At 28.9% G+C, this 18,252-nt stretch overlaps 2 protein-coding genes across 2 annotated transcripts; one reads left to right on the plus strand and one right to left on the minus strand.

Moving 5' to 3' along the window:
- Window positions 1-4: 4 nt before the first annotated feature.
- LOC135922955 (islet cell autoantigen 1-like protein) lies at window positions 5-9,217 on the minus strand. The gene is made up of 11 exons (XM_065457506.1): window positions 9,181-9,217; window positions 8,924-9,095; window positions 8,722-8,794; window positions 8,553-8,676; window positions 5,371-5,569; window positions 4,781-5,005; window positions 4,317-4,478; window positions 2,635-2,740; window positions 2,360-2,468; window positions 1,775-2,013; window positions 5-1,682 (listed from the first exon to the last, which is right to left on the minus strand). The coding sequence occupies exons 1-11, from the start codon at window positions 9,189-9,191 to the stop codon at window positions 1,408-1,410; spliced, it is 1,695 nt and encodes a 564-aa protein (XP_065313578.1). The 5' UTR covers window positions 9,192-9,217; the 3' UTR covers window positions 5-1,407.
- A 5,253-nt stretch (window positions 9,218-14,470) lies between these two features.
- On the plus strand, window positions 14,471-16,158 carry LOC135922739 (piggyBac transposable element-derived protein 3-like). Its single transcript, XM_065457186.1, has 2 exons — window positions 14,471-14,665; window positions 15,175-16,158. Exons 1-2 carry the CDS (start codon window positions 14,471-14,473, stop codon window positions 16,156-16,158), a joined length of 1,179 nt encoding a protein of 392 aa, XP_065313258.1.
- The last annotated feature ends 2,094 nt before the right edge of the window (window positions 16,159-18,252 follow it).

Genomic DNA, 18,252 nt, shown 5'->3' on the forward strand with positions numbered 1-18,252 from the left:
AGACTACGAAAGGACATGGGGCATATATTGGTGTTTATCAACAACGAATTATAATAATATATAAATAAAATAATTTATATTATTCGTAAATAGTTTATGAAACACAAAATAAGTGAGAAAGAAAAAAAATAAATGGCGGGTCACGTGCATTTAAAAAAACTATAAACACGTTGTTTAGTTGTAATTTATAAAAAAATATATATAATATTTTAAAAAATAATAAATTGAACTAATATATTTATTATGCGAAATCAATGGACAAAAAAAAATAAGGAAATTCATGTAGCGTTGTTTAAACGGCTCGTGCTCATTTTCAGCCGATTTTTTAGAAAAGGATATCTCAACATTTCACCCAGAAAAATATTACGGCAGAGCCTAAAGAATTTGTTCGCGGAAGGAACAAAGGTCCTAGACATATATTATCGAAATCCCGAAACTTTAGGCAATATTTTTCTGGCTATGATATTGAGTTACCCGTTTAACAAAAACTAAATTCAATGTGAAGAATAAATCTTTCGAAGGAATGTTACGTTCTTTCTTCTTTCGTACAATACAAATATCACGAAAATTATAAAAAATGAAGATGATAATAAATAACATTGATCGATATATAAAATTAGTAAAAAAAAATAAACAAAATTTATAAATCCAAAAATAAAAATAAATATAAAACGGAGAATATAATTTATCATATGGTTATTGCAACTAGAAAAATTTAATTACACTTTTTTTCTTTTGGTTTTTATTAATGCACTTGTTTGGAATAGATAATTTTTTTTAAAATTTTTTACAAAATGCTTCTTTGAAGAGGACGGTAATTAGACCCTAACCCTATAATGAGAGGAGTTTTAGAGATATAAACTTTAATTAAGTGACAGATGTCAAAATTTGACAAAAATTGACTTAAAAGTTGTATCTTTTTAAACATGAGAATAATTTGGGTATTATAATAAAATATAAAATTTAAATAATGTTTTTTTAATTGTTTAAATGATACATAAAAAAATGATTTTTGCTTTTATTATAGAAATATTAAAAAAAAATATTAAATTACAACAAAAAGAAAAGAAAAATGGTAAATTAAAATAAGATTTTATATAAAAAAAAGACCAATTTTTTTAGGGGAGAAAAAATTTTTAATTTTAACCTGTTTCAATAAAAATAAATATATAATGAAAATAATCGGTATTCGTAATTGGAATGCGTCCGTTTTTTAGCTATATAAGCAAGTAGATACAAATAATTCATGTTTGGTAATAATATACATATTTAAGAGGCTAATAAAGCCGAGAAATGTCAAGTCAAATAATTTAAAATACGTCGTTTAGGTGTCAAATCAAATAATACCAATATCCCCTTTTGTTCGGTGTACTGGTCGAGGGTGAGGAGAGGGGGGAAGGGGTATTTTTAACAATTTCGATAAGCGTTGTCTTCCTCTTTACCGAGGTAACCTATGAGATCCGGATTAGCCAGGGGATCTAAATCCGCAAATTTTTCGAGCCAAGAACCGTTGGATAAAATCTTTTTATTGGCGGGAGGAAGAGTATCATTTCTATTGGTCGGTTTCAAGTTTTTATTGGACGGATTTTGGGCGGAATCTAGCGGGTTTTCGCCCAAGATAGCATTCGATTTTTTTTGAGGAGGTAAATATGGCGTGGGGCTGAGTTGAGTAGACGTTGACACTTGAAAAAAAAATTGTATATTATGTTTTGCTTTCTCTTTAATAGGACTTCTTTCCAACTTTCTTCCTCTTTTAAAAATATAAAGAAAAAACCTGAGTTAGAGAATCGGTCATCCAACAAGGAAGAGGGCATGAAATCGCCAAAACAGCTGAGATCGGCACCGCTAAACCTATCTCCCAGAGACAAATACTTGGCCAAATTTGAATCATCATCGATTCTCGTATCTTTCGAGCAGCTATCCCTGAAAATGGAGGAGGAAGAAGAGGAAGCTTCTAGGAGATTAATATTCGTGTCAGGGTCGCCCTGCTTCAGGGTCATATTTACGGTTTTGCTGTAAAATATAGAAAAATCATATTTGATGCATAAAGAGAAAACTAAAGAGGATCTGTATTTTAGAAAGGATAAAATAATGTTCGAAGAAATAAAAAAAAACCCGCGATTTAAATAGATTGCCTTTAATTCCCTTTTACAAAAAGGCCCATTTATTTCGGCTTAGCCAAACCGAGCGAAACCCGTCCGATTAATAACGGGTTTAAACCCGTTCGATTGAGAGTTTGAACAATGTTTTAAAAGAGCGTTTCCGGTTAATGACCATATATATTTATTTTTTCTTCTGGATAAAAATTTTATTTTCCGAATAAAATCAGATTAAGCATTATTTCAAAACTATAACAAACTTTTCAAAGGCGGGCCTAGAATCGCAAGGAACCATGGGCTCGTCATTACCGCCATCTAAATCCAAGGACAGCAGTCTATCGATGAAATCGTTATCGTAGCTCGTGTTTACTAAATTGTTGTTATTTGTTTGTTTGTTTTTTTTTTCAAAAAAAATAAACAAATAAAAATTTTTTAAAAAAAAAAAATTATGGAGAAAAGAATGAATGAAAAATAAAGGAAAACAAATATAATAAAATAAAATAAAGAGTAAAAAAAAAATTGTTATTTTTTAAACTCTCATCCTCGTTGCTAATGAACGGTTCCCCCAGGCTCGAAACCGCATCTGTGGCTACTTCGATAAATTGGTCGTTCCGATTTATTTGGCGAGATTGATTCGATGACTTGGAAGAATTAAATGAAAAAAGAAAAATAATAATATAGAGCGAAAACTTCTTCTCTTATACTTATATTTATTATTACTTTCCTTTTATTCGATTACTTATTAGTATAGAAAACCGGATGTCGGCTCGGATATTTAATTCGATATCGACAGACGCCGGATCCGGTTCTTTCGCTTCCGGTTTTTGTAAAGATTCTGGGGGGGGGGGGTTATTTTAGAGTTAGTTCCGCTACTCTTTTTTATTTCCAAGTTTATTTGTATCAGCGCGGTTTTTCTTTTTTTATTAAAAGTTTTCTCGAAAGATCGGATTACACCGGAATTATATTCCGATATGTTTAGTGGAGTCAAAGATTAGCCCTTAAATAAAAAGTTAAAATACGTAATTATTGAACATTAAACTAAAATTAAATTCGTATTTATATTTTTTTTTGGTTAGCATTCTAAATGGCTGTCTTAAATAGATCGCGATTTAAAAAAAAAAACTTTTAAAGATATCCATCTTTTCGATGTCAAAAAAATCGATTAAATTCATTCATTCATTATGACGTCAGAAATTGCGCGAAGTGCAATATCATCTCCCACGTCAGGAGTCATAGCGGGCGAATATACAGATATCTTATACATGACGTAAGCCCGTTTCATTATAGAGGACGGATACCACTATGCAAAAAAAAACACAAGAATACTATTTCCAAATTTAGAACAAGAATTGTATAGGAATAGGAACTTAGTGTAGTTAAAAAGACCCGATTTGAGAGGTCAATTTTTTTTCAAAAAGATCAACTTAAGATTTTAGCTAAAAAAAATAAATATTAACATAAGCATCGAAGATTGGGCAAATAAAATATCCCGAGAATTTATGCCAGCTATGACCAAAAATCTTTAGTAGGATTGCGTAGCGTTATTTTTGGAAAAAGGTAATATACACCTCAAATTACTACAATGAGCAGTAGTGATACACTCCCATAAGATATACCCCCCCCCCATATCATTTTGATGCACTTTTCCTCCTTGTTTATCTTGGTTAATTGGGGTTGGAGATGATAATCTCAATCGGGCCGTTTTTTGATCGACCCAAATTGAAGAAAGAAAAAAAAGGAAAGAAAGAAAGAAAGAAAGAAAGAAAGAAAGAAAGAAAGAAAGCTTTTTAGTAGTGCTGTTAAACGACTTGTTTTGAGCCGATTTTTAAAAACGGCTAACTCAATATTTCATCCAGAATAATATTACGCAAGCTCGAAAATTTTGCTTATAGAAGGAACAAAGGTTTGTACATTTATTAGCGAAATCTTGAGGCTTAAGCAATATTATTTTGGCTAAAATATTGAGTTAGCTGTTTTTAAAAATCGGCTCAAAACGAGCCGTTTAACAACACTACTTTTTTAGTTGACAATTCTATATAAGATCTGACACTGGACTTGGTTGGATGCAAATTCAATCTCCCAATCCTCATTTGGAGAACTTTGTTGCCAAAATTTGCCCCGTTCCCGCCCCCCCTAACTTATTGCTCTTCACTCAAAATTAGTAGCAAGGGAAGGGGAGTGTCATTTGAAGTGTCTTAGGACTTATATTTTTTATACTTTGTATTCTTCGCCACAAGTCTCTGGATCAGAATCCTCGTAGGTTTCGCTAAAGACCGTAGACAAATCTACTTCCCCCATTTTGCCGGAATTGCCGCCATATGTGCCAGGTTCGGTTGGAGCCATTTCTTGAGCTAATTTCTTGCTGATTTCCGTCAATTGCTAGAAAAGAGAAAATAAAATGGTTTATTTTTTCCAAAATTGTTCGCTGAAACTGGTTAGGAGAGTTCTAGATTTGGTCTCAATTATCCAGGGGTTTTAAAAAATTATTTCGAGTCATTTTGTGGCTAACAGAGATGAGCCTGTCAATTATGCCAGGCCCTTCATGTCCCTACTTTAAATATTTCCCCTTGTCTTCTTCCCCCCTTTTCCCTTCCTTCAAAACCCTTTTCAAATTTAAATTTATATTTAAAAAAATCACTGAAGGTAATTGTTTTTTTTAGTTTTTTTAAATGGTGTTAAACCTTCAATTTGCTGAATTCGTAATACTGGTAACCATCGAAACTCTTGAGAACTTTTCTGAGAACTTTAGACATGCTGCCCCAATACCTAACCAGAAACTTCTGGTAGCCAGATAGAACGTTCGAAAATAGGTTGCATCGGCTGGCCGTGAGCAGGTCTATTTTCTGCATGCAATCCACTTTGAGCTTTTCGAACCTAGCCTTGGTTCTCTTGACTTGATTTTGAACCTTAATGGTATAAAAGCATTTTTTGAAATTGGCTGACAATATATCAAACCAGCTGATAAAAAAGAAGAAGTGTCTATCATTTAATTTTCTTATCATGCAAGAAATATCAAAAATAAATGTCGAAAATCAGCATTCAAACGATTTTTTCTCATCATTTCAGTCAGTTACATCTAAGATTAATAATCTTAGTAAACAATATATCTGACAGTAGAGTCATTAGGGGCGAAAGCGTAGGGGCTCGAGCCCCCTGAGATTGTAAAAGGTAGTGACGCCCCTCAGGTCAGATACAATTTGGGCTGTTTAAAAAATATAGCATACGGAATTAATACGGAAAAAAAAAAGGTTTCGATGGGGTCGTAATTTACTTTCCTAAAATTTTCTAGTTGCTTAAATGTGTCAGGGTCCAAATTTTGGGAGATGTCCTTCATCCACAGCAAAGCTGCCCGGTAATTGAGACGAGCCTTTTCCATGTTCTCTATGGTTTGAAAGGTATCCTTGACGGCTCGGTCGTGGAAAACGCAAATGTCGTCGTACATCCTTTGCAGCGGATTTTGGAGCTGTATCCTAATATTTTATTATTTATTTTGTTTATTTTTTTTTAAATAACAAATAAAAAAATAATGATTAATATTATTTTTTTTTAAATTGTTTACAAATTTGTTTTAATAAAAGTTCGATAATTCCGTTATTTGTATAGATGTAAATAGTCGAGTTCTAACAGATTTGAACTCGAATCGGGGTCGTAAAAAACGCTCCGACTCGAGCCGCTTAAAGAACCGTTAGCCGAGCTCTTCAGCTCACTCTCACTTTGTCAGCTTGCTTAGTCGACTCATTTAGCTTGAAATATCAGTTATTGGTTGGTATTTTAAAATTATTTCGAGCCAATAATATGGCGCCTATTTTTTTATTGGATAGGAACGATTAATCTTTTTTTCTTTGAAATATCGGCTATTGGTTGGTATTTTAAAATAATTTCGAGCCAACAATATGTCGCCTATTTTTTTTATTGGATAAGACAAATTATTCGTCTTTTTCTTTAAATATCGGCTATTGGTTGATATTTTAAAATTTTTCAATTCCATAAAATGGCGCCTTAATTTAAAATTTAAGAAATTCTTCTATAAAAAAGTGAATATATTTTTTATTTTAAAAAAAAAACAAATTAAATAAATAAATTGAAAAGCTAAAAATATGTTTTTTAATAAAAAAAAAAAAAATTAAAAAATATGTAATATATTTATTTTTAAAAGGGATGATATTTAATGAATTTTAAAAACCCAATATAAATAATTTTTTAACAAAAATCTAACAATTAAGATTAATTGTCAAATTAGACTATATATTAGAGATCTGCAAAAGTAGGTTCGGCCCGTATCCGGGCCTAATATTTTTTAAGAAAATTCGGGCCGAGTCGGGCCTAAAACATTTTTTAAAATATATCTAAATCTATCAATTTTAATGTTGAATTTTTTGTGTAAAATAAAAATATGTGATTTTATTTACAGAAAGTAGACGCCATATAACATATATCGTTTATTTTGAGTAATTATAAGAATTCATTTCTAATTTAAATAAATTCGAGCCGGGCCGGGCCAAATTCCGGGTTCGGGCCGGGCCGGGAAAAATTTTAAAAAAAAATTTCGGGCCAAGCTGGGCTTGAAAAATTAGGCCCGATACAGATCACAACTATATATATTGTATTGTTAGATTTATTTTTCAGAATTAACTATTATATTTAAAATGTTTTGTCCAAAATGTAGTGCTAGTTTCATAGCACAACTATCTTACTTGAAAATTTAATTGTAACCAGTTACAATTACTCAAATTCAATGGTTACAATCATAATTACATTATGGTTCCTTAATTTTTTTTTATAAAGACTATGTTAACAATGTAACTTAATACATTTTTTTTTAAATAAGCTTTAAGAAAGAAATAATCCTTCATATTATTTATTGTATATCTATCATTTTTTTGATATGAGAAATTATATACATTAATTTTAATTTTAAAAAAATAATTTGTCCATTTGAAAGAAAGAAGAAAGACTTGAAATCTAAAATAAGTGTCCTTTTTAATATTTTATTGTCCTAAATTTAAAAATGCCAAGCCTGACTATCTATTGTTAAAACAAAACAAAAATATTACTAGTCACAAAAATTTTGATTTTTAAGTACGATTGGGTGAGAAAGAATTATTAAAGAAAATTTTATTTTGAACTTTATATCTTTAAAAATATATATATTAACATACATTATATATGATTAACACCTTTTTTATATTATAAGATATATTACAAAATTAATGTTCCCCCAAAAATTCAAATTATGCCAAGTCAAGCATAACTAAACTAAAATATTTATGAAGATATATGGGATAATTGGAAAGATCTGCCAAAAAGTATATGACTTTAGAATACATATATATTACAATGAAATTCTTTCAAGCATGGAAACCACTTTAGAAAATAAAGAGAAATTTTTTTATGAATTATTTTAGTGATAATGTTTTACAGTCAATCTGTCTATTTTTTTTCAATTTTAATATCTTTTTTTTTTAATGTGTATACCAGAATGCTTAGAAAACCTACTCTGTGATTTTTAGATAATTTTGATATTAAATCATGAATTTTAAATATAATTTATATTCGTTTTTTCCATATTAAATGACTTAAAAGTTTTAATAAGATAAGTATATTAAAATATTTCCAATACAATACAATTTTTAAATTTAAAAAAACCAGCTGCAAAAAATAATTTAAATTGAAAAAATAACATAATGACAAAAAAAACACATTGATAATATATAAGAGGATATATAAATTTAATAAAAAGAAATAAATGGTTCACATGGTAATTTTTGGTAACTAACGGTATCTCGGGGAAATTTTCGATATTATTATTTTTTTTTATTGTTTTTTTATTTACAAAAGAATTAAGATTTTTTCTTGAAATTTTCAATTATTTAAGATTCTATTTAAGATTTATTCTTAAAATTTTCAATTATTTAAGATTCATTTAAAATTTTTCAAATACTAGATATTTAAGATTTTTTTCTTAAAATTTAAATTTTCTAAAACTATATAATCATAATATACTAGAGAATAAAGATTTTTTCTTGATAAAATAAATTTAAAAAATAATATATTGTTAAGCCCTTCCATATAGAATTGCTGCTTGTACATATTTTGCATCTTACTCTATAAAATGCTGCATTTCTCTCCATTATCATATTATTATTACAACACGTGTGATTATCTAGAAGTTCGTGGTCTTTTAAAAAAAGCTATGGTTCTTGTATAACAATTTATGATATCGGTAAAAATAAGATATTCCATTATAATATTATAATTATGGTCTTTTTAAAAAGCTATAATTAAAAATAACAACAACAAATAAAAATAAATAAATTTATAAAAAAGATGATCCACGAGATACCGTTAGTTACCTAATTTTTAATAAGCAATATAATAGAATCACATTTAATATAATTTTGATTTAGAAAGTTCAATGTAATATAAAATTCTCTTAAAAAAATAGATTTAAACCTATGATATGCTGAAAGTAATTGTGATTTTCCAAAAAGGGATAACATAGTAGCAGCCTTTGTTTTATCCTGTTTTGCTTTATCTTGAACAAATTTACCTAAATGATTTTCTTGTTCAGCCAATTCTTCATATTTAGTAAGAAATAAATTAATAAACATTCTTTATATACCTGCAACATTTTCTTGAAAGTCCTCAATAACAAGAAGTAAATCAATGCAAGAGGTAGCTATCGAATTAAAGATCTATTTTGTAATAAATATCAATTAAGTAATATTTATTTAAAGTTTATTAAGCTTACTTTACATATAGCTAAACATATAAAATAATAATATAATAATCTATATGATATAATATTAACATTTAAAATCAACCTCGAGTTTTGCATCTAGCTCAGCATCACAAGCAATAACACAATCATCCTCTTTTTTACCCAATTTTTTGCGAAAAGTCTGTTTAGCAATCCAATAACGTTCCTTAACCTTTCCTATGGTAGTATTGTCTTGATGTTCAACGTGTCTGTCAAAATTTGGTCCCGAATATCCACTAATATTAAAAAAATTTATCAATTTTATTAATAATAAAGAGATGATTTGAATATACACGTATAAATATTTAAGAAAAATCTCACAATTCGTTCATGGAATTTACAATGTATGAATGTTTAGATATAATCTAATATAAAATGTGAGTTATTACTAAGCTTTGACTTGAAAAATTTCGCAGCAATACATTCTTTTATTAGTTTTAAAATATTTTAAATACATAATTTTATTAATATAATTAAATTAGAACCAAAAAATGTTTTAAAATAAATATAATAAATGACTAAATAAAAGTTTACTCTAATTAAAAATTACTTTCTAAGAAAAATATAATTATGTTTCTAAAAAGAAACAATAGTTATATTTATAATTCTATATTCAACTTAAGAAATAGAAATTCCTTAGGTTCATTGATGTGTATTTTTATTTTATAAGCTAAATATTCTAAATTAAACGTGATAGGTGAAAGCAATCCATTCATGAAAGATACGATTAGGCGAATATAAAGTTGCTAAGATTCTTATTTTAATTACTTAGTCACCTGCTAAGGTAATCATCTTGATGTCTGTCAATATTGGTTGTAAAGGTTGGAACTAATGTATAATCCTAAATTAGGAATTCGCCCATTGCCTAGGGGATGGTCAAACTTACAGGTCTTGGACCATCGTCTTTTGCTAGATTCAATTAAAAATGTTTAAAGTTCGAAATTGTTTTAATGGGATATTTGTTTAATCTTTTCAAAACTTTGTTATCTATCTTCCCATTTGAATTTAGCGTTTTTTTTAAAAATATTTATAATAGTACACTTACTAAACCATGTCTCTGGGTGAAATCTGATCAATAATTTATGAATCTGTCGTATTTGTAAATACGTGAACGTTTTATATTTTTTTTTACGCGAAATGCCAATCAACCAATTAAAATAAGGTTGATTGGATAGAAAGATTAGATGTAATATATTATATGTGGATTTTTTTATATTTTGAATTAATTAATTTTTATAAAAAATTACGGATATTTTTTTTATAAAGAAATGAATTTTCTTTTGAATAAAATTTTTGGATTTATATTGTAGTTTTATTTGTCTTTTGATTTGATAATTTCATATAATTCTTGACGATTCGTTTTTTAGAAAGTTTGGTTAAGTTTCTAGGATTTGTTTGGGTAGATTTTAGATTTGTTTTAGTTTGTGTTTGTAGGTTTTATTTTAGAATCCTAGCCATGTTTGAAGGTGATCCTTATTGTTTTATACCGATATATTCTAAACTGCCTTAATGTTATACATATATTATTTTATAACGATATTATGATTTACATAATCTTTAATCATTAAACGCCATGAATATTTTATTATTAAATTTTTATTTGTTAAATATCCAGTTAATAGAATGTTTTCAGATCAAATTTTCTTTATCAATAAATAAATCTTAATCAAAGTATCATAATTCACATTAAAGATGGTATTACAATCGATCACTTCTTTTGAGCGAAAAAGTTTAATTTACATTTATAATAGAATAATGGTCATGCCAAAAGAACAAATTTGGAAAAATTTTAGGGAAGAATGGCAATGAAGCACAATCAATGCAATATAAAAATTTTGTAAATTAGCCTATGTTATGCATGTGGATAGAAGAATGAAAGAAGTATTTATTAATCAGTTGTTCTATGTCCCTAATTCTTAACAAACGATATTAACAAAAACAAAATATTTATCGTAGTTATAGTTGAATTGATAAAGAATTGAATCAAAATGACAACCTTTGGATAACATTATTTTACCATGCACTACCCAACTTCTGAGTCCATCATAACAAACTCTGACCAATCTGAAATGAAAATTATTAAAAGTAAACAATCCAGTAAAAAAGGTTCTGTAGATAAAAATTGGGCATCGGCTAAGGAGCTCGGCTAATTGTCCGTCAGTAAATACCAAAGGATAATTAAGACTTAAAATGTTTGCATATAACTATATTCGTAAGGAATTTATTAGTTACCGAAAATATATATAAAAGAGTATTTGTAAAAGTAAATGCCTTGTTTATAATATACCTATTTGAAAGCAGTTGACAGGACTAAAGTTTTTGAAAATATAGATGTGGAGGTTGAAGATATTATATATAAAGCTTCCCATTTATCTATTTTTTGAGATTATATTAATATCCTAAATGAAAGTATTACAAATTTTATGGTACCGGCTCCCTACCCAGGAAAATTGTCGTACAGCAATTTTTAATTCCCTTATATTTAAAAAATATAATTGACGAATTTAATCCTACAAAAAGTATATTCTTTATTTACTGATTAAGTGTCTTATATGAAAGTTTCGAAGAATTTTAAAAATCTAAATTAGACTTTAACCATATTATATTTTATGGAGGTGCCACACTCACCTAACAATTATTCTTTCAGGATCTTGAACGAGTAAAGTGTTTTAGGTTTTTTTGAAAATAAATATGTACCAAGTGCAGCATTTTCCCGCGACAGAAATCAACATGCCTTATCACCCTCCTTAAGTTACGTTTTGTTTACCACAGTAAGCTTTTTCAACAAAACGTATGCAACAAATACAAATTTGCAAAAATAGCTTTTAAAGTGTCGGTCCTTGAAGGAACCTGTATGTAATACATTCCCCAAGAGAAATATGTGATCATATCAACAACGATATTGGATTGAAAATTTTTAAATATATCTAAACTGCTAGCTATGTCATTGTCGAGATGTCAAGGAGCCAAATGTACTTTGTTCCAAGTTAAAAATGGTATTTTATCTTTAAATAACCTATTATTCACAAAACTCAATATTTTCTTCATCAGAAGAAAAAATAAAAATTATATATATGTATGAATTAATAAAAAAATTGTCCACATACTCTGTTCATAATGCAGCCTAAATACTAAATCCTCTAATCAAGCATCTTCTCACAAATTATGAATTCGATGAAAAGAACTAGATATTCAGGAAGGTAGAGATAATAAAGCTATCTTAGGTATTACAATAAATTTTTTGCTCTAAAAGTGGTTTTGATAAATAAGATATACGGATTGCTGTAGAATTCACAATTATTAATCAGAGTCATCAAGCTGGTAAAAAAAAGACTTTGTACTTGCCCTTTAAGGGAAGTAGCAAATCTTGTTAACCCTTCCAAATTTAACTTCTTCTTCCGAGAGAAATTGATTCTTTTGGGTAATATTCATACAACCAAATAGATTATAAAATTTCAAGGAAAATTAGTTACGTTTATCAGATTTACGATTAATTAAAAATATAATAGAAGATGATTATACAATTGAACCAGAAAACGACCCTGCCACCGGATGTGAAAACGAAACAGTATTTCAAGAATGAAATCAAATCACAAATAATAATATTCATTTATATTTATGTAATATATTTTGTATATTTGTTATTAATCACACTTATAATAATAAAATTTTATTGAATTTTGACCGGTCAATTGACCGAATCGTGATAGATAGGGTCAAATATAAAAAAAGTGAAAAATCAAATTATTTTTTAAAAATTATAACATAAGCAAAAGTCCGCAATAAGGGGACCTAAAGACCTCCAATAAAATTGTGGCAGAATATCCACCTAAATGTTTTCCCCCAAATCTCTATAGAAATATCCTGGATACGCCTATGATTATTGCAAACTGTGATTAACATTCCCTTAGATGGAAGGATGTTTGATAAATGTGAGACTAATATGGATGATAATCTATTAAGGTCGACAATTTTATAGCTAGGTAAATCGGTAATTAACGCTAATTTTTTGTCTCTTATTAGTTATGAGTCCTAAATTTTTAGAATTGGCGGCGTCAAGAAGATTAGAAAACTTCGATTATTTTAGGTAGAGAACCACACAGATGGTTCCATAGTAATCGAATTTACATTTAGGATCATAAAATTAGGAATACCAAAGTAAACTAGGAGAGGTCTAAGTGTCCCCCGTTCTGTTGAATACCTTCGTCGGAAGATAACATGTGGGCATAGAAAAGGTGTTTCAATACCCTAATATATTTCTAGGAAATTTTTTAATGATCAGAGGATATTGGTCATAAAAACATTTCATGAAATGTTCGCAAATATGCTACAGAAGTACGAATAACACCATAGGATATTTCACGTCCACCTTAGACTCCAAATCCTAATTGGTATGTACTTAGTATGTTATTCCATTCAGTTTTGAACTGCATCATTATTATATTGCGATGGGGTAGATATCAGTGTTGTTAAACTGCTCGATTTGCGCCGATTTTTAAAAACCGTAAGTCGATATTTTATCCAGAATAATATTACGCAAGCCTGAAAATTTTGCTCATAAATGGCACAAAGGTCTATAGACATCAAATAGCTAAATCGCGAGGCTTAGGCCGAATTCATAGTGGGATCGGATCCGACAAAATTTAACAGCTGATCGATTTTTAAATCGGTTTATGAGAATCAACTTTTTTAAAAATGATATTGATTTTATCTTTAATTTTATACATTATAATAACCTGAGAAATATTGGCTTTACCCGTTACTGGTTAACGGTGCATATATGCACCACCTCCTATATACCTTATTTTAACATAGTAGTTTTTTTTTAAAAAATAATAAAAAAGATTTTTATATAGTTCAGACATTGTACTTCAAAACTGGAAAAGAAAAATATGAAAAAAATATTTTTTTATGCCCCTAAGAAACCCTCAAACTTTGCGAATTTATGAGGTCTAAAATGCAAAATTTTCTAAGTGATCTCACGAGCATATTATAAAATTATTTCGATGAAAACTAGTGTGTATATATTCTTTATAGATATATCAATATTTATCAATCATTTTTGAATTTTTAAATAATTAATATTTTAGTAGGTAACCACATAAAGTTGACTGGTGCATATATGCACCGTTAACCATCTAGCAGTATATATTATTTAAAAAAATTCAAACAAATGAAATTTAACATAATGAATTATAATTTTTTATATTATACTTAAAACCACTACCGTCACTAAGGGTGGGAAGGGGAGGGGTGGGTGGCTCGAGCCCCTTAAGAATTTTTAAAAAAAATTTTATACCCAAAAAAGACCTTTTGAAAATAATTTAAAAAAATTTTTTTCCCCTGAGATTAAATCGAATAATATATTGTTCCTATTATAATTTTTTATCCCGATCAAATTATATGAAATTATTAGGTTCATAAATATTCAAAAGTTTAAAATTATTTTTAGCCTCTTCCTTTCTGAAGATTTTATTTTATTTATATAAAATATTATGCACCTGTTTTGTCAATTCAATCAAAATTATCAAAATAATAGATGACTAATAAAAAAATCAAGATTCTACGAAAATAATTTGTCTAGATATTTAATTTTTAATAAATTTTTTTAATGAAACGTTTTCTAACAACTGAACAAGCGCTTGCTCAACTTTTTGAAGAGGAACCAATTGAAGAAAGAGATATGGTTATAATTCCGCCAAACCCCTCTGCAGTTAGTGATGAAAAAGATTTCGATGAAAATGACTTAACAAATGTCGGAGTTTTGCCTTCAGATACAGCTGGAGAATTGGAGATTCACAATTCAGTATGACGACCTTCCAGAACCATATTCTACAAGAAGCTATTCTCGAATTTCTCACAATTTAAAATGGAGAAAAACGGATGCAATATATTCTTCAAGCCCTTTCAATGGAGAAAAGGAAGATGTAATAAAACTTGAAAATGATTTACATGGTAAAAGTCCATCAGATATATTTTGTTTAATTTTCGACGAAGACTTATATTCCTTAATTGTAGAACAAAGTAATATTTATGCTAAACAAATGAATAGACCTAACATATGCATAACCATCCAAGATATTCAGAGATTTATTGGAATTCTATTATTTACTGGATATCATTCTCTCCCACAAGAAAGAATGTACTGGTCTAATGACAGCGATATTTCTATTCCAATAATCCGGGATACAATGACCCAATTACAATTTCGAAATTTGAAATATAATATCCATTTGGCAGACAATACTAAAATAGATATACATGATAGATTTTATAAAGTTAGGCCTTACATTAATATTGAATAATAAATTTCAGCAATTCGGAATTTTTAAACATCATTTATCAATAGATGAACAGATGATACCATATCGAGGAAGACATTCTTGCAAAATGTTCATAAAAGGAAAACCAATTAGATTCGGATACAAGTCTTGGATATTGGCCTCTTCCGACGGTTACGTATTCTCATTTGATATATATCAAGGGAAAAGCGAAAATAAATATGAATATGGATTAGGTGGAAAAGTAATCATAAAATTATTAAAGGCATTGCAAAAACCAAATTATCATAAAATATATTTTGATAATTTCTTTACATCATTTAAACTCTTGTCATACTTAAAACAAATGGGATATTTTGCAACTGGAACTGTGAGGGACAATAGAATAGAGCATTGCCCAGTTGAATCTATAAAGGTTGTAGCAAAAAAAGAAAGAGGATATTATGATTATAGGTTTGAAAAATTAAACGAAATATTTGTAGTTCGTTGGAATGATAATTCGGTGGTGACCGTTGCATCGACATGCCACACTATCTCTTTGCTTTCTAATGTTTCAAGGTATTCTAAGAAAATATCTTCTAAAATAAAAATTCCTCAGCCAAATATGGTAACTGCTTATAACAAACACATGGGTGGAGTTGATCTATGTGATAATCTAATATCTACATATAGAATAAAAATAAGAGGAAAAAAATGGTGGTGGCCAATATTCACCAATTTTATTGATGTAGCTTTGGTAAATTCATGGAAAATCTGGAAATTCGTGAATCGAGATGACAAGAAGAGTTTGCTTGCATTTAGACGAGAAGTTACTAACTACCTCCTTCGAACGCCAGTAAAAATTGAAAAAAATTCAAGTACAGGTCACGCCAGCCAGTTTGCATTACAGTGTGAAAACCCTATTGATTCATCTGGACATTATTTATCCAAAATTATAGATGGAAAAAGACGAAGATGGATATTGCCATACGCACTCAAGATATATGTGCCAAACATGTCAAATCGCACTCCATATTAAATGTTTCAAGGATTTTCATAATATATAAACATTTTCTCGTTTTTATTATAAATTACATCTTATAGTATTTTATATAATTTTTATCTTTTTTAACCTCTTAATGGTTAACGGTGCATATATGCACCAGGCTAGATTTTCTATTTAGGATTATTTTTTTTGGCTGATTTTTTTAGAATATCATATTTGAGCATTAATCAATATAATTTGAAAAAATTGAGCATTTTTATCCACTAGAAAAATCTTGACCATTAATATAAAGAAAAATTGATTTTCATAAACCGATTTAAAAATCGATCAGCTGTTAAATTTTGTCGGATCCGATCCCATTATGAATTTGGCCTTAGGCAATATTTTTCTGGCTAAAATATTGAGTTAGCCGTTTTTTAAAAATCGGCTCAAAACGAGCCGATTAACAACACTAGTAGATATCACCATTAGGTTTTTGTGAAGCAATAAGGTTAGTGTCATGAACGATTTGATAAATCTTGTAGAGAGAGGTCTAAAAATATTACATAAATAACATTAAAAAATGATTCTTTGAAAGCGAGTACTAATTTTATAAGAAATTGTTATTGAGAAGAGTGAAGATCATAGAATCTAACGAGAGAAATTTGTTAAAAAATTGGTAGTTTAAATGATTTCATCATTAGAAATTATAATTGAGTGTATCGACGGTAAAAGAAGTACCGCGAGGCAGGAGGATAAATGTTGTGAACAAGCAAAAAAGTGTAATTTACAGATTAATTTGTTTTTAGAGATATTAATTTGAGAATCTCATTTAGGTGGCCCACATTGATATTTTTTGATAATTTAAGTGCAGCAATGTGGTAGACGGCTATTACCATCTTGGCTTTTGTATATGTAATAATTTATAGGAAGTGAGTCTTTTCAAAATTGTGTGTGTTTGAATGGGGTGATAGAGAATTTAGGAGGGGTTAGGCATTTTTGAAGGATAAATAGACAAAAGTCTGATCATAAAATATAAGTATAATTCTGCTACCTAATCAAGGTGTTTGTCCCCCTTTCCAGGCTAAAAATGTGTTTAATAATTTATCCTTAATCGGTATGGAACTGAACTGTTATGCCAACTGCTGCGGTTCAACATCCCACCCCAGTAACAAATAATAAATTTCTCAAATTTCTACATTAGAGTTAATCAACCTATCACATAACTAATAAGAGTAAATACAAGTAACTTTTACACATTATAAAAAGAAAAATAAAACCCCACCATCACTATCAACTAAACCAGCCTCGTTACAATCAGGATAAACCAGTGTAGGTAAGAACCACCAACGGATATTCATGTTAAAAAAATCTTTAAATGAATAGGGAATAATAACCGAAACAAGGAGAGATTTCAAATTCGCAAAGTGCCAACAGGACATAAATTCCAGAATAAATCGGAAGATTAAGAAGAGGAAAATGGTTTACATTTAACCAAGCATTAGGTAGAGAATCCAGCTTTGCCACACGCCAATCATTAATAACTATCGAACATATCAGAAATCAGACGATTCAAATATGTCGTGGGAAACCCTCTGAGCCCTCCGAAAGATTAATCACGTGTCCCCGAGGGGGCGGGGGAAAGAGGGCTCAACCGACCCCTATCCACCAAATTCTATTAATTGTATATATTATTTTCTTTAAAGTATAACGAATTGGCCTGGCAGTATATATGATTTGTTATATATATGTGTCTTGTATCTTGGGTTTATTTTTAAATATCAAATCCATTTATATAAAATAAAGTTAAATTTCACTATGGAAAGAAAGAAAGAAAGAAAGAAAGAAAGAAAGAAAGAAAGAAAGAAAGAAAGAAAGAAAGAAAGAAAGAAAGAAAGAAAGAAAGAAAGAAAGAAAGAAAGAAAGAAAGAAAGAAAGAAAGAAAGAAAGAAAGAAAGAAAGAAAGAAAGAAAGAAAGAAAGAAAGAAAGAAAGAAAGGAAAGGAAGGAAGGAAGGAAGGAAGGAAGGAAGGAAGGAAGGAAGGAAGGAAGGAAGGAAGGAAGGAAGGAAGGAAGGAAGGAAGGAAGGAAGGAAGGAAGGAAGGAAGGAAGGAAGGAAGGAAGGAAGGAAGGAAGGAAGGAAGGAAGG

Source organism: Gordionus sp. m RMFG-2023, chromosome 1 (genome assembly GCF_954871325.1).
Source record: "Gordionus sp. m RMFG-2023 chromosome 1, tfGorSpeb1-WG-v2, whole genome shotgun sequence".
Lineage (NCBI taxonomy): Eukaryota > Metazoa > Nematomorpha > Gordioida > Chordodea > Parachordodidae > Gordionus > Gordionus sp. m RMFG-2023.

Excerpts from the sequence above, each read along its gene's own strand:
- LOC135922955 (XM_065457506.1), bottom strand. Across the intron at positions 2,741-4,316 it reads CTTGTGGCGAAGAATACAAA|TCATCGAATCAATCTCGCCA; the intron begins GTATAAAAAATA and ends AATTCTTCCAAG. Across the intron at positions 1,683-1,774 it reads TGACCGATTCTCTAACTCAG|TGTCAACGTCTACTCAACTC; the intron begins GTTTTTTCTTTA and ends TTTTTTTTCAAG.
- LOC135922739 (XM_065457186.1), top strand. The coding sequence starts at position 14,471 with ATGAAACGTTTTCTAACAACTGAACAAGCGCTTGCTCAACTTTTTGAA. Across the intron at positions 14,666-15,174 it reads AATTGGAGATTCACAATTCA|CAATTCGGAATTTTTAAACA; the intron begins GTATGACGACCT and ends AATAAATTTCAG.